Source organism: Ictidomys tridecemlineatus, chromosome 5 (genome assembly GCF_052094955.1).
Source record: "Ictidomys tridecemlineatus isolate mIctTri1 chromosome 5, mIctTri1.hap1, whole genome shotgun sequence".
In the NCBI taxonomy this organism is placed as follows: domain Eukaryota; kingdom Metazoa; phylum Chordata; class Mammalia; order Rodentia; family Sciuridae; genus Ictidomys; species Ictidomys tridecemlineatus.
Window position 1 is genome coordinate 143234506 of NC_135481.1, and position 25463 is coordinate 143259968.

The window sequence follows — 25463 nt, forward strand, 5'->3', positions numbered from 1 at the left end:
ACAGCTGTGCATGTCTCATATGTACCAAATTGAGATAATAAGGATTTGTGATCAAGATAAGCCAAAGGTGGGGCCGGGGTTGTGGCTCAGTGGTAGAGCACTTGCCTAGCATGTGTGAGGCACTAGGTTTGATCCCTGGCACCACATAAAAATAAACAAATAAAATAAAGGTATTGTGTCCATCTACAAATTTTATATATCTTTTTATGCGAGGCATATGCTCTACCATTGAGCTATACACCCTACCTTACACACACACACACACACACACACACACACACACACACACACACACACACACACACACACACATATATATATATATATATATATATATATATATATATATATAAAACCTAAGTTTCAGCCTAGCAGCAAATGTCTCTTTTGTTGCCCGTCATCCCTTTGATTTTTGGAGTACTTGAAACTCTAAATAATTCTCAAACTATACATTCTCTAAAGCTATTTTGCTCTTGTAAAAAAAATCTTTTAGATTTTTGATGCATTTTTGTCATAATTATTTGGACATTTTTAATGACTAAAGTGCTAATTAACTTCACTATTGGAAATTTTCATGAACAGAAGTGAATAAAAAGGTGTCAAAAAGGCAACTTTTATTCTCTACCAAAGCAAAAGTGTATATGGTACAAAATAAACTATGAGGTCAAAATGCTATATGCACCATTTTCTTCTTAAAATCTGCAGTGACACTTTAGATTATTTCAAAGAGTGGGGTAAATCTTTTGATTTTTGTTAGGATAAAAATATATTCTGCCAGGAAATGGAAAGAAATTGAGAAGCCATTTATATTTTGCAATAAATTTTCTTAAATGTTCAAAGGAATCACAGAGACATCTTATATTGTCCTGAAAATTGTTTGACAGATAAAGTCATATGGATGGATATAAAAAAATGGCCTTGAAAATATTTGGACTGAAATAGACATTTAATATTTAACATAGAGAGGGGAGAATATTCTCCATGTATTACATTTTTGTGAGTTCTCAAAGTATCTAAGTGCTTATAGAGAGACTTTATCTTAATTGTGGTCTACAGTGGGGCTTATAAGATGTCAATTTAATGACCATTAAACTTTGAAGATGATTAAGAACAATTTTACTTAATATTAGAAATGAACAGATGACTTTATAATTGTATTTTCTTTGAAAAGTAACTCTTATGTGGGAGTATTGACAGATACAACTTAGGAAATCGGCTAAAATATATGATTATTTTCTATTAATAGCTATTCTTCACAGATTATAAAACAGTCACATAATAAGCATAAAGAGAAGTTTTTGTTTTAATGCACACAAAAATATTTTTATGTTTTAAAACAATGTTTATAAAAAATGAATTTCTAGTTCTTCAATGTAAGTAAACCAAGTTGTTAGTTGGTAAATATTCTAAAAATCATATAATTTCATTTGTTTTCACCTTTAAAATACAAAGGTATGGCTGATAAGATATTCCTTGACCCTAGATACAGTGGTGCTCTTTACCCTCATCTTTGGCTACTGAAGATTCAAATTAAAACATCAAATGCGATAAAAACCAAAAGGACATTTGGGAAATCACTTCATTTATTATTTTGGTGTGCTAATTCATGCTTTCTTCACAACCAGAACCTTTGTATTTGGTTGTTTCATAGGGGAAAAAAATTGGACAACTGAAATAGGAAGTTTTTATGCAATTCAATCACATGGAAATTTGAGTCATTTTCCAAGAAATTGTTTTGACCTAAACTGGATGCCACTGAAAAGAGGAAGCCACTTCTGCCCTTTGGGTCAAATTCCCCAGTGCTTTCAAATACTTCTTTACAAATGTGAATACTTGTTTAGCAGACAGAGATGGGTTTTCACCATTGTACTCCTTAAAACATATCAGTGGGTTGCTGATCGTGAAATTAGGTCGCTGTGGCAGCATATCTAATTTTTAACAAAAACTGCTTGAGGAATTGTAGTAAGGGAAAGTAAGCATTTAAAATTAGGGTTAAAAGTGAAAATATCTTCAAAGTTTGATGGTGCAAGAAGAAATAATAAACCTTACTTTGCTTTCTTTATGTATTGATTGGATGGAGGACTACAGAATGATACTATAAAAGTGTAGGCCAGATGGCAGGAAGTTACCAAAAGTTCTGCACGTATATTGTATTTAAACACCCAACCAGCACACTTCACAAGAGAGAGGCTGGCAAAGGTGCATGAAACCCCTGATTCTCTTTTTGGTCTGTTTCAATTCCAGATTCACAAACGAGGGCAGAGGCAAGAAAGGAAGCATGTACTTCTCAATATTTCTGCCACATTGGTGCTTTTACAAGAAATCCTTAGGGTGATGGATATTCCTTCACTCCATTCATGGCTCCATTTTGATTTGGAGCAGGGATTATAGGATGAAAATAATTTGTTTTTATTATAGGAATGTCCTCCTTAAATTTAGAAGCCTTTGTTCAGTAATTTAGCATAATTCTAACCAAAGTAAAATTTTAGATAAGAAATAAGTTTTGTAGAGTGGCTTGAGGTTTCATGTAGCTGGTGTAGTGACAACAATGACTCAGAAAGGCAGGACATTGAATAAATCCCAATTACAGGGAAGCTAGCACATACCAGCGAAATATAAGAAACAGTGTAAAACTACAACTCTCTAGGGAATTATCCTTCCTCAAACACTTGAGTGATTTCTATTTTTATAGCATTATAGCTATCTAGTATGGGTAAAATATAAAGTTTTCTACATGAAAGCTGAATTCATTTGTGGGAAGAATTGGAAACTGAGGAAGATGAACTTATATTTGCTTCCAACTTTCTGAAGAAATCAAAACTATTGAGCATCCTTCAAGGCATAATTAGTTAGCCTGCAGCCCTTAGTACTATATACTGTGGCTGTCTGTGCTTGCTCTGTGTCTGGGTGGTAAGCAGAGTTTCAGAAGTCACAGGTCTAGGAAGCATATTATGTGTAAGTCCAACATGACCTTTCAGTCTCTATGGGAGCATTTCTGAAGGACTGTGATAGAAGAGGGCTGGGATGAATTTACATGTAACCTTATGTGGACAGAGGAAACCAGTTGGCCATACTTAAGGAATTGCAGATTTCTCTGAGGCAATCAACAAGTCCACAGGGAACTAAAGTCCCTGGTTCCAAAAGACTTCCATTCATTACATGATATTGAGGTAACGATGGAGCTTGGACACTATGACTGAAAGGTGAGTGAACAGATAATCATTTTGGGAGTCAATAAACATTAAAGTTGTGAAAAAATGTGATCTCTTGAAATCATTCTGTTGGTTAAAACTATGTTATTATAGCATGGTGTAATAATTTCCATAACGGAATGATGAGAAATGAAGTTACTGATTTATATCTTTCATGTTTCCCAGGAATCTGAGAGAAAGGGGTTAATTGAGAGAATCTACATGGTACAAGATATCGTTTCCACTGTTCAAAACATCTTGGAGGAAATAGCTTCTTTTGGAGAAAGAATTAAAAAGTAAGTTCTGCATATATGTTGTATTTAAAGTAGATTTGCCACCCACAAGGATGATGGGAGAAAGGGGGAATGGGATCAGAAAAATGCAAAAAACAAAAGCAGTGGTGTTGTGCAAACCAGTTTGACTTTGGTCGCTTGTTCTTTGGGCTTGTCAGCTTCACAGTTGGGTGGTGCCTCAGAACTTGGGTGACCATATGGCTTAGTTTACACTAGTTGTCCCAGCATAACTATTAATAGTGTCCTCTTTCACTTTCAGAAATATCCTGGTTTGGGTGATAAATTATAGATTAAAAAAATAGAATTGCCCTCTGCAGAAATAAAAAAGGAAGCAAGTATGCTTTAACAGAGACTTTTTATATCGGAACCTCAAGACACTGTGAAATTTTTTCAATCAATTCTCCAAAAAATTGTACAATATTAACACTGTAGATGATGGGTAGACACCAAGTCAATTCAGTGAATATGTGCATGGCATAGGATAGGAGTTGACAAACTCCTCTGTAATGGGCCAAAGAGTAAATATTTTCATAATCTGACACAACTACATAAGTCTTTTACTTAAGCATAAAAATAGAACAGTCAATACATAAATGATTGGGTATGTTACATGTGTTCCAATAAAACTTTATTTACAAAGAAGGCAGGCTGGGTTTTAATCAAACCCAAATCATTCTTTATTTTTGAGCATAAGTGATAACTTCTTTAACTGAGTCCAAGTTAAGACTATGATTCATGTTCTTTTTACACATTAAAATCTGTATTACATGCTCTTCATTTGGTACCATTAAAACGGGAGGTTTTCTTTCCTCCTTTAATCCACAATTGTGCCAGGAATGTTCTAAGAATTAACACTTATCTTATTTATTGGTCATTTCTCTTTACTATTATACTATTGTGTCATTATTTTCTGCTTTTACATGAGGGGGGAAAATCACTAATTGCCAAATAGATTTCAGTAGCACTGGTGGTGGAACGAGGTAAGACAGGCTGCTGAAGAAGACTGACCCACCCCAGAAGGGACGCAGGGGACACAGCAAAGGAACAGTTGTTGAAGCAGCAACAACTTATAAGTATTTGCAAGAATAGGAAGAGATAACTGGGCAAGGAATGGAGGAGTGGGGCCTTCAGTAAGTGCGAGCCCTTGTGCACCAGCTCAAAGCAAAAGACAGGTAGATACAGGAAGATGGAGGACTCAGTATGTCCCTGCCATAGAGGATAGAGATGGCAATGCCTGGAGATGAGGTGTTTCATGCAGGACCTTCAGGGGATGGAAAAAGTCAATTAAAAAAAAAAAAAAGATGAACTACTGGCAGCAAGGAGGGCGAGAGGATGTGGATTGGGGGCAAGGCCGAGGAAGGAAGATCATGTGGTTTGGTAAAACTGGGTCCATTCTTAAAGGTCTCTAAAACACAAGCGTAGCTGTTGTGCAGTTGATAACATTAAAGGAAATGTGTCTGATGAGAGAAGAGGGCAGAGGGATTTAAACAGACTCTGGACTCTACGGTGTTTTTGAGGGGCAGCTGTGCCCAGCACAGCTGCAGCGACCATGTCTGGGATGCATTTTCAACCCATCAACAGGGCTCTGTTCTGCCCAGCTGCAACACAGGAAGGCTCATACGGCTCAACTCCTATTAATTCTTTGGCCATTCATGATTATAGTGACCTTAGAGTCCCTGCTGTGCATTCAAGAGGGATTTCATGTGTAACTCTAATGGAATTCAGTGCTCAAGAACCAGGAAGACTTTTACCCAACTTTTGGCAACTAGCAAATAAACACAGTTACATAAAACTCTCAGAGCAAGGCTTCCCTGCCACTAACTGGGAGAAACCCAGTGGGGCTATATTTGCATGGAATAATAAACTATTTTCTTTTTTTTCCTACTCTACCTTCTCTAATCAGCTTCTCTAATATTAGGCACATTTTAAATATACAGATCTGTCTGACTGAAACATTTATTCAACTTGCAGCATTTATGTTAGTAGAGAGCATGGGTCAAAAGAGTGATGTATATTGTCTGTTTTATCATCATTGAGTGATGGCTTCAAACCTTTAGTGGCAAAGTCACCTCCATGGAGGAGATGAGATTAAGGCCAGAGTAAGCCATTTCTACACATATTCCAGAATAAATCTTGGAAGGTACATTCATATGAATTGAAGTTACTGTCCTCCCTATCACTGATGTTGTGAAATCCTCACCCATGTAGGTGGGAAAGCAGCTGAAATCACATTCCCAGTGGAAGGCCATTGGGAATGACTGATGGTTGGATTTTGTGTTTGAGAATAACATGCCTAAAGTAACGGAGACAGAAAGACCACTGAGGGAACCAGCAACCAGGTGTAAGGAAAGCATTCATAAGCGAGTGTGAAAACTACACACGTGTGAGGAAGATACCATGTAGGAGACATGGCAAAAAATGAACCGTGGCTCTGGAGCCAAGATTTTGAGTTCAGATTTTTTATGTTCTGTCAGACAGGGAGTAAGTGATATTGGATAAGTCTTTCACTGTAAACTGGAAAAGACAATTATTCCTAGAGAAATTTTTTTGGGGGGAGAATAACATAAAAGCATACATCCTTAGGAATCTATCTCTGGATGGCATGTTTTAATAACATACTCTTCTTTGTAAATTGCCTTGAGTTTCTTCCTCTGTGTTTTAAACCCAATGAATGTTACCCCACCCCCACAACACCTGAGTTTTTGAAAGCACTTTAAGGTTGTGGGTTACTGAGGGGAAAAGTCTATTACTTGGCTGTTGGGAGGACAAATCTGTCAGGACTTCTGATGCACAACTCCATTTCTTGCATCCAACATAAATCTATATGACTTATCTTACACGAACTGTGTTTGTATCATTATTAGGATGGCACCCATTGGAAGAAAGTTGGTATGGTGACAAAATTTAAGTTTGCTCATAGATAAACTTGTTGTCTTCTTCCATCCTTCTGGTCATTTCTATCTGTGTACTTTTTATATTTTTCTTTATAGAACTCTGAATTTTTTTGTGAGATAGAGTCCTAAAGATTTGGTTTGTTTGGCATTATTTTCTTCCTCTTATTTATATGTAGAAGTGAAGTTAATTTTCCTATATTGACTACGTTATATCTAATAGCCTTGGTAAACTTAGTTATCATCATTTTCTTAGGAAGATCATTTTGGATTATCTATTAAATTAACATATCATCTAATTTTCAATTTTCCAGTCCTTACACATTTTAATTTTTGAGCCCTACAATACTGCTGGTTTGTAGTTATAGGACAATGCTGAACAGAATTGGAGCTCACAGGCATTCACTTTCTTATGCAGTTTCAGAGAGAAAGGTCTCAACAGTTCACCCTTAAGAATGATATTGGCTTTGGTTTTTGTTAAGATGATTTATCTAATTAAAGAAATTTCCTTTTATTCCTAGTTTGCTCAGAATTTTACATCATGAATGTGAGTTCAGTTTTGTCAAACACTTCTTTTTTTCTGCATTCTTGGAGAGGATCATATGTGCCTCCCTCCATTTTTTTTTAAATATGGTGTAATATAATGATTGTTTTTCAAGTATAAAGCCAATCTACATTGCTGGAATATATTCAACCATCCAGCTTTTTCTGTTACAAAATTCCTTCATATAGTGCTTGTTTTTATTTACTATTTCTGCCCCCTTAGTATTTTTGTAGCTATAATCATTAATGAAATTGATTGATAAATTTCTATTTGTGAAAATCCCTCATATACAGAAGGTTTTAAATACATAAAACAAGGTTGGATGGACTGTCCTCTATCTATTCCCTGGAAGCAATTGTGTGTAAGTCTGGAGTCATTTCCTGTAAGACCTGATAGTTTTGCTGGTGAGGTATCTGGGCTTGCAGTTTTCTTTCTGAGGTTTTTAATTAAATGTTCAGGTTGTTATATATTCTTCATGTGTTTTTCCCATTTTTTTCTCATCTGTTTATGTAAGCCTGAAGCCTGTAATTTTTAAAGAGTCTGTCCATTTTATTTATATGTTGTAACTTATCAAAATCTGTAGCTGGTCTACTGTTGTGATTTTTATTGTCCCCTGACCCCACCCCAGACACTCTTTTCTTCTTGACAGACATTTAAATCAATCAGTCCTTGGAAGGAACCAGCAATTACTATGCTCATCTTCTGTTTCCATCATTTTATTTGGCCTTAATGTATATTCTTTCTCTACCTCTTTAACATTGGTGATTAAGTCACTTATTTTCAATGTTTCTTCCTAATGTAAAGGTTTAAAGTTCTGTGACTTTTGGTAAACACAACTTTTATTCCATGTCAAACATTTTGGCATGTAGTAATATAATTTTTTTTTCAAATGTAAGTAAAGCCATTCCTAGTTTGATTTCTTTCTTGGCTAAGAAGTGTATTACTTAATTTCCAATACACTTTGGGAATTTTCTAGTTATTATTTCTGGTTTTTAGTTTAATTACTTTAAGTTCACAAAATAGCGATACAACTATGGCCTACTTTTGCATATTTTTATTCAAGGTTGAAAAGTAGATTATTGGGTTATTGTGCTATCTGCTTGTTAGGTTTTCTCAAGTTCAGACCTTTTACATGTATAGTATCTTTGGACTTTGGTTGGCTACCTCTATCAATTAGAGTTGTGTTAAAACCTTCTACTGTGGTTGTGAATTTATCTTTCTCTGAGGTTTTGTTTTTGCTTACTATGTTTTTGAAGCTGTTATTTTGTTTTTATGTGTCCAAGTATTCATATTTTCTTGAATTATTTATCAATATGAAGGAACCTATTTAAAACTAATAAAACTTTCCTGTTTTCTTGATTTTTCATGTAGTTTTGTCACCTCCTCTTTTACTTCCTGATAAATACCTTTCCAGTTTTCCCTTTAAACATACTTTTTTTCAGATCTCAGTCCTGTACCTGGCAATCACAAACTTCAAGTTGTACCATGTAGTCTATTCAGAGTTTGTGTTCTTTTATAGACTTAAACCTGTGATTTTTAAGTACCCTCTTCATCCTTGCTCTTTATGTTCTACATTTTCCCTCTATTTCCTAGGAACGGAAACACTAACGCACTCTTGCTATTCTTTCAGTTGCCACACTACGTTAAGAGCATGATTTCCCATGGTCTAAAATTGTCTGAAACCTTCTTTGTCTGTGTTCCTTGTCTCTGAACCTCTTTGCTATCATTCCTTGTTTTGGGCTCTGTGATGCTAAGTATTTTTTTTTTTTTTTTTTTGCATGATCTTGCACTATCTAGATTCCTATGCAAAACTTCTGTTTAGTTCATTGAATTTCTAACTGTAATCATTATAGTTTTCATTTTTCAATGCTTCTTGGTCATTTTTCATTCCCTAGTTTGACTTTTACCATATTAAATATTTAATTTAATATATTGGTTTGGATCTCTACCTGCAGTATTTTACTTTGGAATTTGCTGTCTGCTGTTGTTCCTCTAATTGTGCCATGTTTTTTTTGCATATGTGACTGTGAATTCATATTCTTTGGATTTTTATGTGAGGAGTACTGAAATATCTGGGTTGATATTGCACATCTCTAAGGAAGATTATTATTAGATACCAGAGATTGAAGGGAGGGACACCTAACCACTGAGCCATATCCCCAGCCCTTTTTATTTTGAGACAGACTTCCCCTAAGTTGCTGAAAGTGGCTTTGAATTTGCGATCTTCTTGCTTCAGTCTCCCAAGCCACTGGGATTACAGGTGTGCACCACCATGCTGGGCCCAGGATGATTATTTCTTGAGTGACCTTGGGATATTATCAACATGGGATCATTTTGTCTTCCTTAAAGTTTATACTTGAAGCTTTTCAGTCTACACTGGTAGCATAATCTTAGATGGCAACCCTTTCTAGCTTGTGCTAAAGTGACAACAGGCATAGTTCTCTATGTCTACTCACGGATAGTTTCTTTTCTTCCCTTCCTTCCATTCATTCTTTCACTCACACTCCTCTTTACCTTGCATACATCAACTTTATTCAGTGGTTCCCAATTCGATTCTTTTTTTTTTTTTTTTTTTTGAGGATATTTTAGGCTTTACCTCCTGTGCCCCATGCACTATGCTGGTAACAGAAGCTCAAAATCCCAATATTTGGCAGAAGTTATTAGAGTGAAAACTGACTTTGAAGCTTCATTACCTCAGAGTTATTACAATTTTATTTTTTATTCTATTTTCTTATTTTCATATTTGTGTAATGATGGCTATTTATCTCGTATTTTTAAAGGTGTATTGCTAGGAGGAGAAATATGTATGTCTCAAAAGTAATTTTCTAGATGTAGAAAACGGCAGAAAGCATGGTTTTTAGTTAAAAATCAAGTTGGTTGTTTTATTAATGAACTTCGTTTTTTATTGACAAAATAAGTAATATTACATATTTTGTAGCTTTTATTATTTTCCGTTTTCAGAATGTTACCTGATATAATCCATTTTCATATTCTTCACTTTTGTGCAATGACAAAAAAATGAGGGCAGTGGACAGTTCTTGAATACCTACTAAGTGCCAGATATTGTTTTACATGCTTTCTATTTATTAAATCATTGATCTCCTCAACATCTCCACAAGAGGATGGGAAGATGTTATTTTCATCCTACAAATGGGAGAAGTAAAGCACAGAGAAGTTGAGTACATTGCTTGTGGTTATGCTTACAGTTCATGAGCGTTGGAACAGATATTTTCAAATTATAAACTATCAGGTTAATAAATAATCATCAGAGGTGACTAAAGAGCTGCATATTTGAATCAGGATCTGCTACTCATGTTTTTACTTTTAAAAAATGCAAAAAGGTATCAAGTTTAATATTTATTTTTTTGTACATCCATTATAAAAATCAACCAAGTCTCCCATTCTACCTTCTTCTTTCTCTCCCCCAACCCCATCATATTTAGCAACTGTTAACTGGAATTAGTTACTTGGAGTAAATCCTCATATTCTTTTTCAGTATGATAAACTTATACATGTGATACTTGTATATATTTAGTAATGATTATATGATCATTATATGCACATTTATTTCTGCATTTGTTTTCCACTTTTCTAGTTTTGAGCCGTTATGGTAGAATGTGGAGATCATATCAGTTTTTAAAATTTGTGTAGTATTTTAGAGTATTTTATCAATTCTTTTTCTTTATATATTTCTAGAGATTCCCCCCTTAATGATAATGAGGTTTCCTGTTTGTATGTGTTATAAACCAGCTTGGAGCAGACATTCATGTACTGCCTCTTTGGCCTTTGGCAAAGATGACTGCAGGTTAAATTCCTTAGAATACATACTGCTCATTTGCCATCCAAAATGTTCTACTCTAGAAGAGAGAGAACAGAAATGGATTGAACATATATGTGGAAATTCAATTCAGGATCTGCTACTCATGTTTTTACTTTTTAAAATTGCAAAAAAGTGTCAAACTTAATATTTTTTGTACATCCATTATAAAAATCAACCAAGTCTATGACAAGTAACAAAGATGTCATATTCACGGAGTATGGGAAACAGTGATTTTTATAAAATGTTTTCATCATTGCACTAAACTCAGGAAGGTATCTTCTAAGACTGGCCAAATCCTGGAATGGAAAAGGAAAATCAGTGTTAAGTTTGGTAATATTTTAAGTTACAATACAGACAAAGCCTCTAACTGTAAAAATATGATAACAAACATGAGAAAGGACCAATTACTTTACCATCCAAAGACGTATTTTAAAACACTTATGACAAAGTCAAGCAAAACAGCTTCAGGGAAAATTCACAAATAGTAACTGCCTTTGCATCTCCCCCCTTTTTTTTTGAGATTTTATAATGTGCCAAATACTGAACTAACTTCTGAAATGCAAGTTCTTATTTAATTCTAACAAAATTTATGACATAGGTGTTATTGTTTCTATTTTGCACAGAGGAAATTATAGTTCAGATTGATGTAGTCACTTTCCCAAAGTAACTCAGCTTGTAAACTCCTTTTTTTGATGCTTTTATACACTGTGACCCTGAGCAAGGAAATAACTTATTTCTTAATAACTTCTATAAAAATCATCAACAAGCATATTAAAAGTTGTTCAAATCTACTTATAATTTAAAGAAAAAATTAAATGCATACACAAATGTTATCTCCATGGGCAAAGATGAAATATTGATAATAGTCTTAAGAGTGTGAGGTACCTAATTCTATACTGTTGATGGAATTTTGTTTATATACAAATTAGCCTCTCAGTGTGCTCATCTGTAAAATGGGGATAATACTTACTTAGCAGAATTAGTAAGAGCATTGCAGTTTAAATATATGTTCAGTACTAGCACAAATTAATGCCTGATAGATAACCTACTTCCTCCAAAATTGCCCAAATTCTTGCCTCAATTTATACAAAAGACAACAGAAGAAATCTTTACCTCTTGGTATTTTTAGTACAAGGCAAAGAGTAAACATGTAAATTTGTATAGGAAGATGAAGATTAGTAAGAAGAACTACTCTGGGTATCCTAAGTAGGGCTCTATTTTTAGGACTACTCAAGAATCTTTACATTATATGGAATTCCACATCCCAAGGTGTAGGTCTTCAAGACCAAACAAGCCATGCATGTAATCAAAGGATCAAAGAGCCCCATGAAAATACTGTATGGTAAATCATACCTTTGATTAGTGGTGTGATGGTTTGTAGCCAATGCCCCCCACCCATTTGAGAGCACCTTATTTCTGCCTTTTAGAGTAAATGAGCTTGGAAGTTCTAAACAGAAGATATTAGAGAATGCAGAAGCATGAAAGCACCGTAGTAATCTTTTTAAAATATCTACAACTATGTATTTCATTGACAGAAATATTGATTTGAAAGGAAGTCCACCAAAGCTTTGAAGATCTCCATGCATAGAGCCATCTTGGCAGTATCACAGTTTTTAAATCACTGAGAGTTGTGATGGCTTTGCATCCCTGTGGACAAAATGCCTAACAGAAACACTTTAGGCAAAGGAAAGGTATATTCAGGCTTACTGTTTCAGAGGCTCAGTCCACAGTAGCCAACTCTATTGCTCTGGACCTGAGGTGAGGCAGATCACCATGGCAGAAGAGCATGATGGAAGGAGGAAAGCTTCTAAACTCAAGGAGGCCAGAAAGCAGAGAGAGCAGCAGCCAGGAAAACAAGAAATATAATCCCCAAGGGCATGCCCCCAGCTACCTACTTCCTCTGGGCACATCCTATTGCCTGGAGTAGTCTTTTCAAATTATTAGTTCATCAAAAGAATTAATCCACTAGAGGGGTTATAGCTTTCATAATCTAATCATTTTTACCTTCAAACATTTCGGCATTAACACAGTGTGATGTTTTAATATGTATCTGCAAGTATTTAATAAAAAATAATTTTAAGTAGACATTTTATACATCTGAGCATGAAATACATATGACAAGGTAACTCCAGAAGTCGTTGAGCATCAAAGGAAATAAAATTTATGTGGTTTGTCTACAGCACGTTTAACTGGACGGTCCCGTTCCTTTCATTCCTGGCCTGTTTGATTCTGGCCGTGGCCACCATCACTTTGTACTTCATCCCACTGCGCTACATCATTTTAATCTGGGGTAAGTTTGACATGGTCCTTTTGCTAGCAATCAATTTCAGGTAAGAACCAATTACTCATTTTTAAAGTGTGACTATAAACTTTAAATGTGCTCTTGCTGGCAATTAAACAGGAGATTAAGGAAAGCATTTGAGGAACAAACACTTCCAGGACCTCCCTGGAAAGGCCAGTGGAGTGAAGGATCAGCGTGGATATTTATAGGCCCCTTGCATAATTGTGATCAAATAAAAATGTGATGGTGCATGCTATTTCCCTTTGGGATTTGCCAGTCATAAATCCCCTTGAATAATATATTGCTTGTGGCCCAGTAATTTTCTGGAAACACTGTGGTTCAAACAAGGAGCCCACACCTGCATCTTGCCCTTTATATAATGTCAAAGTAGATCTGATCACTGCCAGGTTGCTCCTGACCCTTTGTCTCTAGTGGACTTAAATCCAGAAGGAGTGGGGGTGAAGGAGGGAACATTCTGTGAGTATTTATCAGTTCCTTAAAAAAAAGAGGAAGCTGTTGTTTACCAGGGGAAATGGGATGCTTAACAAGTTTAGCTGCTTTAAAAAAAGAGAAACAAAAACATAAAAATATCAAACTTGAAATAAATTTCCTGACTTCACACTCATGAAACTTTGTGGATCTCTGTGTCTGTTGCTGGGTGGCCCCTGCTTGATGTAAGGAGAATGCACTGCACTACATGACTGGGGACTTGGCAGCCTTTGTCTTGTGACTGTTGCTGAGCTCTCCTCCCCCATTACTTGCAGGGAGCTTCCTATGTCAGGATGTTCAGGGAAGTCACAAAAATGAGAGTCTGTGGTGAGATACACTCATCTTTATGCATGGACAGAGAGCCTGGAAATGCTGGATTAAAGCTGCAACTTTTCTAGAACCATTATAAGAATCCCTACAAGGGATTTCACCTAAAAGGTAGAACCCTGTGCACAAGGAAAGCCAAAGGTGGACATTCAGAAATGGGAAGAGTCATGGGAAAAATAGAACTCATAAAATTACTAGAACTAACTAGAAGGACTTTGAGAACATAACCCAATCATTCTCTACAGTATTTAGAGCTGAAAATCTTATCTAAAGAAGCCTCTGACCTTATTGCAAGTCTAGGAAGAGGAAAGAAAAAAAAAAACATATTCTAACCCTCTCCTGAGGGGTAGGAATTAACACGTGGTTCTCTGCTGTTGCTTCAGACAATGTGCATCCTTGCAAGCTCCCTTGTTGTAACTTGGGAAAGTCCTCTCATGCACAGGTTTGTTTTACATTGCAACAATGCTAGCACTTTGGTCATTAGGAAAGAGCATGGGCCTCTCTAATGGCTCATTGATTAAGGCAGGATTTTTTTTTTAAATATTCCCATGAGTACTTTATATGTTAAATATTATCTGTATAGACTGGATAATCTTTTTCTTTCACAGTTGTTATTTTGTGTGTGTGTGTGTTTGTCTGTGTTTGTGTTTCCAATTCCTGACTACATTTACAACTTATACCTTCATATAGCTGTCTGTCCCTAACTAGGTGCGATTCAAAATTACAGTTCTTTGGCTACTGTTTTGTTCAAACAGCTTATCTAATTTGAATGCCATGGTCTGCTGTTAAACACTAGTACATACTTGATTTATTTATAGAGCTCCTTTCCTCCACAAAGGCGACTAATACAGTCATCCCTGATCCCAGAACCCCCTGTGGATACCAAAATCTACAGATGTTCAAGTCCTCTGTACAATGACAGTATTTCCACATAATCTATACCTATCCTCCCCTGTATTTTACTTATAATACTTAATACACTGTAAACTCAGTGTAAATAGTTGTTATGCTGTATTGTTTAGGGAGTAATGACAATAAATCTCTGCATACATTCATTACAGAAGTAAGTTTTTTTCCCAAGTATTTTTGATCCAAATGTGCAACCCAGAGACACAGAGGGCCAACAGTACCATTTCCTCCTTTGTCAATGTTAGGATTCTAACCGTTCTATTTACCTAAATCACTTTGACTTCTTCCAAGATATTGGCAGCTTTCCAACAACTCTTTGCATCTACTTAGTGAAACATTTCTCTATTTCTTGTTCAGTTTATGGATGAAACTATTAAACAGCATGGACTTTATCATTATCTTGAAAGCCAGCAGTGACCCTTTGAGCTTTACCCTCTGGAGATTTGGTTCCACGTTCTATACAGGAATTCATAGTTTACTGGTGAGCATATTAAAGACAGAGTGGACAAATGCCTTGACAATTAATCCATGATTTCATCATGTAAGACTTGTCTTTCCATCCTGAAGTATATTCTGCAGTTGCATTAAAACTTATTCATTTTCAAGGCAAGGTAGTTACTAGCTACTGTAGGTCCAGTACAATGTTTTGCATATCTTTTATATGATTCTGTCCCCTGCAGATGCTTTCTCACATGAGAAAAGATATATGTCAACTTTATAATGATCCTTTAATAATGTCTCCTGGACCATATGAAGTTACTTATTTTTATGGAATCTTAAACATATGAATAAGAGCCTAGCATTTTGCTAGATATTCATATTCTATACCTGGAAATAATGTTTTTGTATAACGATTTTTAAAATCAATTATTTGACATAAACATATGAAAATATTCCTGGACTCCAATTTACTGTAAAGTTTTGATAGGTAAAACACGTTTTTCCCTCTTTAATGATTTTTTCCCTCTTTATGATTCTTGATGCAGCAACATAGATATAAATCTTTAGTGAGCAGTCAAAAAATCCTTTGAGTGCATGAGTCTCAGCCTCCATACCTGTACTCTCCATAGGTGACTCTTTTTGAGCCCACAGTTTCTCTTGTGTGGAACTGTGATTTTTAGAAATTGAGAAGTAGATTTCAAGAGGGATATCTGAAGTTTTCTGTAGAAAAAATATCTACTGGAATTTAGTCACTTGATATATATCCAGATGGTAAAGTATCTTTTAAAAATTTTTTTAAATTTGTTTTAGTTATACATGACTGTAGAATGCATTTAAGCACTCTGATATATCATACACAAATGGGGTATAATTTTTAATTTTTTAATTGATTGTACATGTTGTAGAATCACATCAGTCATGCAGTCCTAAGATTTGATTGCATTCATGTTTTCTGTTGAAGAGTTTCCCAATATTCTTTCAGTTTTTCATCACAGATCCTAGCTATAGCTTCCCAATCTTGGACTCTACTTTTAAGTTTGGGGGTTTTGCAAGGGGAGCCAAGATTTAACTTTGTATCTCTAGTTGATAGCATCACAGCTCTCATATGAAAGGTGCTCAGGGTTTGAAAAATGAGTAAGCAAGGATCCTGTATAGACCCCAAGGAATCACACTGAAGAGGTACATGCCCATTACTTATAGAAGTTTCTGAAAACTTCTTATTCTGTTTTGAGTGCTTATTTTCAAGTTACTGAGTGTAAGGCAGTCATGAGATTTTCCCATATCCTCTTTCCCCACATTTATTTGTTTGTTTGTTTATTTATTTATTTATTTATTTTTACATTGAAGCCCTCCTTCCACCCTACTCATCTATTTATTCTGAGCTCCATCACCATTGAATGATAGTCTCTTTCCCAAATGCTATCCTTTGGGACTTAGATCTCACTTGTTTTATCACAGCAAAAAAAAAAAAAAAGTTTTGCTTTGTTGTTGTTGTTTTTTAACAGGAGATAGACCTCTCTATGTGTATCATTTAGGTTAAAATTTAAATTTACATCTAGTATCCTACTAGATGATGCCACACATTCAGATTTTTCTTGTGATCATGTATGAAAACTCTTCCCTACGGACCTTCTTTGGCTTCCTAGCTTATTAATACCCACAGTAATGATTGCAGCCCCTCCATTGTTGTGGAAATACAGAATTCTTTCATATATCTTATCCAGCATGATTCTACTATCAACCCTAGACATTACATAAGGCAGTTTTTTTCATTAAAATTTCATGAGAAGTTTAGAGGTTGGCCTTGGGTCAGTTATAATGCAGAGGAGGGTTAAGTGATTTGCCTGAAATCACACAGTTAATGTATCATGTAGCTGAAACTGAGGCCCAGGGATTCTTGCACCATCACCTTTGTTGTGATCCCTCATTGGCCCTTAAAAATGACCAAGAAGTCCGTGATCTCCTGTTGGCCCTAGATCTCACATAATAAATAGTATGTTGGAATTACTGTAAGAGTCAAACCTGGGATACCTTTAAAAAATAAGGTGTGCTTTTGAAGCATGCAATCTGTATGCCTTGTAATTTTTATTCTAACTTTTTCAAACGTAGACAGTCTCAGTGCATTGTGGACTACTTCGGCCTTTATCGGTGCATTTGAGCTACTGTGCAGGTTTATAATCTTCTCAGTGGCTGAGAATGCTGTGTTTTGATCGGCTTTGATATTATCCCTGCTTTGCTGTTCATTGTAAAGACTCCAGATGCGCACACTATATATAATTAACAATAGAAGATATATCTTTTCTCAATACGTCTTTGTCTCCCTTCATCATTTTGCCTTGTCTGTTTTCTTTTGCCAAAAAGCCCATGCTACAATTAAATGTCTTTAGAATAACACAGTGAGAGTATTTTAGTTTAAAGGAACACTGGGGGAAATTTTAGTTAGAAACATGAAGCTTGCTGTGGGGGTAGAGGGAAGAAAGGCAAAGTGCAGCTTTGACTTGAGGAAAAGGGAATCATTTGCTGGGAACCTTCCCTAGCCCAGCCACCAAGCTACCATTTACTCATGAACAATGGCTGGCCCCCATTTGCAAAGCAGATGTAAATCTGACCCCCCAAAGAATGGACTGGAGGTTGTCATTGTGTCAGGTATAATGCCATGCAGGAAGTCCAGTCCCGAGATGAAAGCAAAGTAATATTTAATGAACAAAGAAAAACATCAAACCTTTTATGTGTTGGGGGACTGTTGAACTTGGCTTCTGAGTAGGAGCCATTCAGAGCACAACTAAGCTAAGAATCCATTCAGCGGTCATTGGGACTGACAGGCCTTCAGATAGGATCCTTGTTAAACAAGCACCCTGTGGCAAAACTTCAGAAGGCCACCTAGTCTTTCTGCTTCTAACACTCAACATGAAAAAAAGAGTTGACATTTTGGTGAAAAGACTACAGACTGTGAGCTCTGGGTACATGCAAAGTAGCCCCAAGGAGCACAGTGGAAGACAAAAGGTGGTGGAGAGGACCTCTTCACTAAAGAGGAAACCATGAGCAGAGTGTGTCCTGGGCAGATACAGGAACCCAAAGTGCAGCCACCAAAGATGGGTGCTCTACAGTGGACTCACATCTTAAAATGTTGAACCCCTCTGTAATAACCATCGTCCCCATCCTAAATTAGCACATACTGCCTTGTCCAGACAAACCCACTCTCCAGTGTTGCAGTCCCCAAATTAAGTTAGCAACCATAGTAAGATAATTTTCCAATAATAACTTTTCACAGTTTCCTGCAGCATCAAAGTACGATCAACATGTCAAGTTCTGTTCTGCTGTGAGAGAAGAGAATCCTGTGAAAATGACTTGGAGGTGGGGGCAGAGAGAGATTGCTGCAGTTTCTTTCTAACAACAAGAAAGTCCCGCCCTCCACCTCCCACAGCTACACGGGGTCCTGAGCCTCCAAGTAGGGGCTTGTTTTGGCTAATGAAGGCCTTTTCCCATCTGGGACATTTGTTTTCATAGCAAAGGAGGCTGTTAATCAGTATATTCCAAAAAAGCCAATGAGCTCTCCAGTTTTAGTGCTTGTTTCTGCTGCCCTGCTGCTAGGACTGTAATGGGATTTTCACAGCTGAAGAAGGCAGAGCCCTTTTTCCCCCGCCCCCTCCACCTTCTTCCAGGAAAAGGCATTTGTGAATGATTCCACATGACAGCAACATGTGCATGACTTGAAGTCTAGTAATTGTTTTCACACTAATTTTTACTTGTGAATACCCCTCCACACACACCCAAGTCAGGCAAGATTTTTAAAAATAGGGATGTAGGTAGACAGAAAGACAAAAAGCTCTCTGGTGTTTCTATGTTTCAGGCATAAATAAATTTACCAAGAAGCTCCGAAATCCCTTTGCCATCGACAATAATGAGCTACTAGACTTCCTCTCCAGGGTTCCTTCCGACGTTCAAAAGGTATGTAATGAGTGCTCACCAACAACAGGGGCTCCAACACTGAGTTCTAGGCAGCCGCAGAGCTAAAGGACCACAAGACTCTGCTTATGTGAGTAATTGAGATAAGGAATCTGAAAAGCCCTAAAGAGGCCTGGCTTGCAGGGAGGTGGTATTAAAAAAAAAAAAAAAAAAAAAAAGGCAGCTTTGTCCAAAGCATGAGATGATTGGGGGAAATTATCCTGAAAAAGAGCTACTAAAGAATGATCTGGAACTCATACCGTGCAGCTGCAGTGTGCTGATGCTTGGCCCTTTTTGATTGCTTACCTCCTTAAAGAGGACAAGATGGGCTCAGTAAGTGCAATTGCAGGAGATCCAAACCTCAGGAGTGATACTTATTTTCTTCCTTTTTCCGGATGGCAGGCATTTATAGGGAATAGGGAACAAGAGGATTATTCTTTTTATTCTTGTTTGCCCTGATTATCTCCTGGGCCTCCCTTCTATCCCCTTTCCTGTAAAGACTTAAAGATGGTAAGGGCAAATCCCCCACTTACTTTGCTACATGGAGAGGAAGAGACGGCATGAGATAATTTGAGATCAATCACAGGTATTATTCACAGGTAATGGTCACTTAATCCAGCAGCGTCTCATTTCTGTGGATGCTCGGAGATTAATGAAGACAACAATAAGAGAAAGTCCCGAAGAATAGCTCAACGTGGGTCCCTGCAGATTAGCCTGGTATAAATCCTGAGGAAGGAAGGCAGGCAGCAATTTCACTAATGAAGAATAGGTTGATGGGGAGACATTGGATGAAATATCATCGAAGATAACAATATTGTGTTATCTGAGAGAATCCCAAATCAAGTATCAGTTTTCACCATTGGGCCACTGTGACATAGTTGTTCCCCAGCATCTGAGCGGATCATGGAGAAATAGGGCTTAAGGTCTTAGAGCTCCTTTCCCCTTCATTTCAAGTTCTGGAGATTAAAATTGACTATTTTTCTCTTTAACCTTCACTTTATAACTGTTAAAGAGTAAATTCATCTTCCTAGAATGTATTTTAACATTTAAATTGTATAATTAAAAAGTAACCTTACTTCTGTTTTGCACTGAAGACTGACAGGTATGTCATTCTCTGCTCCCCTAACTAAACCTTTACAAAACACTGGAAGAAAACGGTGTGTTTTTTTTTTGTTGTTGTTGTTGTTGTTTGTTTGTTTTGTTTTTCTTTTATCTGTTTTTGGCAAAGTATAGACTAACCTGTGATTGGGCCTCATGTCCTTGGGGAGATTAGCACAAATGCTAAAAATAGTGAACACATGTGGTCTGTAATACAATAGCTTAAATAAAGGCATTCCACCAGCAGCCTACCAAAGCTCACACACCAAAGCAATACATTTGCACTGTACCATCACTTGGGCCGCAGTGTGAGTTCATACACTATCCTTGAAGAATAGCAATTTCCATCAAGCCCCCAAGGGTTGTCTGTGCATGGTCCAAGCAACAGCTCTGAGCAGTCATCCAGTTGGAGTTGGCATGAACACAGAGATATACAACAAAAGAGCATCTGAGAAGGACACGCAGCATGCTAGTAAGATCCTCCCCATCTCACCAAGGGCAGTGTCTAATAACACCTTGACAGTGTGCCCCTGGGGAATCACCAAGCACTCATATTTATCACAGATGTTTTAGCCATTATATTGTAAATGAAATTAATTTTTAAGAGAAATCTATAATAAAATCTGGTACCCAGTATCAATTTCAGCATTTTTCCCCTGTTAGACAAAATAAATGTCCATAATTGGCTGCGATTTTTTCCCCAAGATTTTAGATAGTTTTAAATGAATAATTCTAAGTTGCTATATCATATACTAAGATAAACATTCCCAAGAGGCAGTTATTAAACTTACTTATGGTTGAGAACTGACGCGCACAAAATTAAGATCATCTAGCAGTGCCCAGAGCAGGTAGAAACCCATGCATCTCATTAGAAAAATCTGCTTTTAATATTTTGGTTTCAAGAAATGATGCATGACTTCTCAAATCCTTCCTGCAATTAATCCCTCCATGTTCCTGTGTTTAGAAAATGATTCATTACCTTTGAACCTTCCTTCCTTTGCCTTGGGTTTGTCCTTGGGGAGCCATTAACACACTCTGTGGTGAGCTAGGGTTACCTAACTGCCAGCAACACGTCTGTTTGTTTTCACAGGTGCAGTATGCGGAATTGAAACTCTGTGGCAGTGGCAGCCCCCTTCGGAAGAAGCGCAGCGCTCTCTAAGATGCACACAGACTTTTGACTCTAGCCTCCTATATTGTGCACTCGGTCAGACCAATGTCACGGCTATTTCAGTGGTCCTCTGGGACCTGAAGTGTGTGCCAGGTGGAGACCATGATATATGCTCTTCTCTTCTTTATGTGCACAGATGCCGACACTCCTGTGCCCACCCCTCCACACGGGGTGTTCTATCATTTGCATAGATGTCCATCCCAGCAAAAGAAACCAGTTCTGAGATTATGAAAGACACATCCATTCTGAAATAGGAGTTGAAGCAAGGCTCCCATGGATCTGAAGTCCCTCCTTAAGACCAACCAAGAGACCACTTGGGTTTGAGAGTGACAACCTGATTTTCACACCTTCAACAGATTCTGAGATTCAGTTACTTCTACTTCCCACCCCCACCCTCCTTTCAGATTGTCATTCATGCAAGTTTCATCTGAATTAAGTCTATGGTAGCTATCTATTCAAATAATGTATATTACAAAAAGATTTTATAATAATTAACATAGTTACACCCAAATCTTTAGCAGTCACTACCATGAACATATATGTAAATTTTTGGAACCCCTTGGTGCTGGATACCAGCCTACATTATGGTCCATTGCTGGCAATGGATGCCCCAGGAGGTCCCAAGGGACCACTCTTTGGAAGAATTAGGGTTTTCTGAAAGTATTTGGCTGCCTTAAAAAGCCATTTCTTCTCACTTTATTTATTTCCAAATAAAATGTCAATAGCTGGCTTCTGAAAGGCGGGGTTTAGGTGATGAATAAATGAATTCTGAGTATTTAGAAAGATAAAGGTATGAAGAGAAAAACTAATAAATCAGGGTGTTCCCTAAATATAATCATTTCATTTCCTCCAATGTTTTGGACAGAAAGTTAGAGTATTTTGATGGTCCAAATTTATTTTTGGTTCCCCTTCTGGTAAAAGTAAGCCATCGGCCATGAAAATTTTAGAACCCTGTTCCTAGAATGTAGCACCCCAAATTCCTCTTTTGCTGGCATTTGATTCCTGTATACCCCACAATTCCTCAGTAATCCCCTGAAAAATCTTGATTTTGTGCATATATAAAATATATGCAAATCTTTCTGTTCAAATAATATTTAAAGTTTAAAGAATGTATTTTATTGACACATACTTTGTATGTGCAATTTTATATATGTATATGTATTGTAAAGTTGAGGTAAAAAGACCTAATTTAATAGTGAGTTTACTATGGTATTTTTTTTTTGTTTCTGGGTTGTAATTTAATAATCTCAAACAAAATGTTTATGAAAAATGCCAAAGACTCTAAACCTTATCATCTTGTGTCTGTTTTTCTTCATATTGTATCTTCCTGGGTTTCTTTCTGGCTGAGCCAGATTTCTGCATGATTTGATTTACTTCAAGTTAATGAAGCTGGCTGGAAAAGAGCCTTGCAGAAATTATAAAAGCCCCAGTAAATCTCTTAGTTGTACATACAATAGATACCCAAGAACCTCTTTTGTTAAACCGGTTACTCAATCTTCTGTGTAAACAATGCCTCATTGTCTTGCTCCCAACTATCATCCAGTTTATCATAGTCTGTCATTTTGTAACGACCTAAGTCAGACATTTTTAAGCAGACATGTGAGATCTGATCAGTCATTTCAATGAAAACTTTCAGCAGCAAAATAACCCCTTATTTATTTAAAAGTGGAACCAATGCTTTATTGTTGTTCTTTTGCTATACAATTTCAAAATGAAACAATTTTCCCTACAAGAAGGCATCATTAGTTAGATGTTTTTCCTCTGTAGCCTGACTGGAATTCTCAGCCTTAAGTTTAGGACACAAACATTAGCTGAGATATAAGATCAGGACCAAATCAACCTTTAATAGATTGTATATGGAAAACATTGCTAATTGATTAAATAGACACTGATTGTTAAAAAAAATCAATGTTAGTTATAAGTGAAATGTTAATATTGATGCAATAACAGGAATCCCTGATATCCTTGGGGGAATTCCTAAGACCCCTAGTGGGTGCTTGACACCTCAGATAATACCAGTCCCTATAATTTAATGCCTTAAATAAGCACTTATCATACCCTGTGGTCATAAATTTTGCAGATTGATGTGTGACAGCAAAACCAACATGAATTTTTTTCTTCTAAAATTTCATGTATAAAAATTCATTTTTATCCTAGATCTTAGCAACCTCAGCATAAGATTTTTTTTTTTTTTACTTATCAAATTGAAAACTTGCATATTTTCACTCAAAGGAAGTACTTTCTGGCACATCCAAATTCCCAGCATTGTTACTCCTGGGCTTTGGAGGGTTCCATGAACACAAGCACTGCAGTACTTAGTCTGATAACTGAAATGGGAACTGAGTGACTGACAGCATATACAGTATGGACACATGGACAAAAGGATGATTCACATCATAGGCAGCATGGAGCACAATGGCATTAGGTATTGTTACATTATTCAGAGTGCTTTGACATTTGAATGTGTAGTTTTGTTCCTTCTGGAGTTTTCTATTTAATAATTTTGAAGCATGGTTCACCAGGGGCAACTGAAACCACTGAAAGTGAAATTGAGGGTAAGGAAGAACTATCAGAAGTTTAAGAACAATTCTAGAATAAGTGAGCATGCCCACTAGGGTCTCTCTTCTTCTGAAACCGTTATCGCCATCAAGAGAGCCTCACCTTCATAGATGGGCCTCTTCACATCCTAATTACCTGCCCAAGTCCCCATCTCAATACCAGGTGAGGATTAAGTTTCCAATAAGTACATTCTGGAGGATGCACCAAACCATAGAAAAATTATGCTGGCATTTGCCAGATTCTGCAAGAGGTCAGAGTTACCAAAAGGCTTGACCCCCACTGTCTTCAACTGGACCTCCTATCCTGACACCTAAGATATAACATTTCAATCTAAGGAACAACATTTCTAACAGACCAGTTCACAGACAAATTTTCATTGTTCTCTTTCATGTGCTCCTGTTAGAACATAGTTCTAAACTGGACACATCAGTGTAGTCTATCCTGGAGAATGTATTTCTTGCTTTAAATAGGAAGTTTACTTTGTGCAATATTATTTATAATCCCTGGCAATGTTAATTACCAACTTCTAAATTAAACTATGTCTTACATTCAGAGTTCTTACCTTCATGTTAATAGAAATATCTGTGGACAGTAAAACAATCTTTACATTCTTTGTTTCCTTGTACCGTTATTTAATAAACATTGATTAACAAACACTGATAATGCACCTGAATGAAACAGAAAATGTTCCCCTGGTAGAACCAGATGTTAAATTGATACTTTCAAGCAACAGCATGACATGCTCAGACTCCAGTTTCAAGAAAATAATCCTTTCATGTGCAGTGGGTTTTTGAGCAAATATGAATGTTCAGAGACATCATAAGGCAATTTTAATGCTCCTGATAAATTAATGATGTCCTGAACTTTCAAAAACTGGCACAGAAAACAATGAAATCAGGAGTTTAGGAGATATACTGAGCAGAACTTGACTATTCTTGACTATGAGAAAAGGGAGAGAAAGTCAAGGATGGCCACTCAATGGACATTCAAGAATGCAAGAATGTTGATATTTTACAGACTTTGATGCCAAGCCTAGGAAGATGGTATTGCCTTTCACTGAAAAAACTGTAGAAACAGCCGTGGGAGGAATTTGTGAGCTAGGTTTAGCATTGCATTGAGGTGCCTGAGAATGAAAATTGGTAGAATCACTTTTTGAAAAGTTTGGTAGTATCTATTAAAACTGACATGTGCCCTATACCCTTGCTTCATATGAAGTTCACACTTAAGTATATAAACAACACTGTGTATATATATGTTTAATGAAAGACATGGATGAATATTCATAGCCAAACTCCCTCTCATTCTCAAACTGAAACTCCTATTTCTATTAATATTTGAGTTAATCCACAAACTGCTACTATGAAATGGAATACAATAAAGGCGTGAATGATTAATGCTACATATAACAATAGGGATGAGTGTCAAAAACAATGCTGAACTGGATACTCCAGCACAAATTGATACAATGTACAATTTCATTGACATCAAGTTCGAAGACAGACAAAAC

At 36.5% G+C, this 25463-nt stretch overlaps 1 protein-coding gene across 6 annotated transcripts in view; it reads left to right on the plus strand.

The window, feature by feature from the left end:
- Positions 1 to 24569, plus strand: part of Mctp2 (multiple C2 and transmembrane domain containing 2) — a 220093-nt gene extending 195524 nt beyond the window's left edge. For 5 of the 6 annotated variants that reach the window (XM_078051223.1, XM_005320102.5, XM_078051225.1 and 2 more), the window contains 4 exons: positions 3378 to 3487; positions 12920 to 13029; positions 19037 to 19134; positions 21320 to 24569. In XM_078051223.1, coding sequence (XP_077907349.1) covers positions 3378 to 3487; positions 12920 to 13029; positions 19037 to 19134; positions 21320 to 21388 — 387 coding nt within the window. In that variant the 3' untranslated portion in view covers positions 21389 to 24569. Of the gene's footprint in view, positions 1 to 2244; positions 3203 to 3377; positions 3488 to 12919; positions 13030 to 19036; positions 19135 to 21319 lie in introns of those variants that run through there. The other variant, XM_078051224.1, reaches the window with a different exon arrangement.
- The last annotated feature ends 894 nt before the right edge of the window (positions 24570 to 25463 follow it).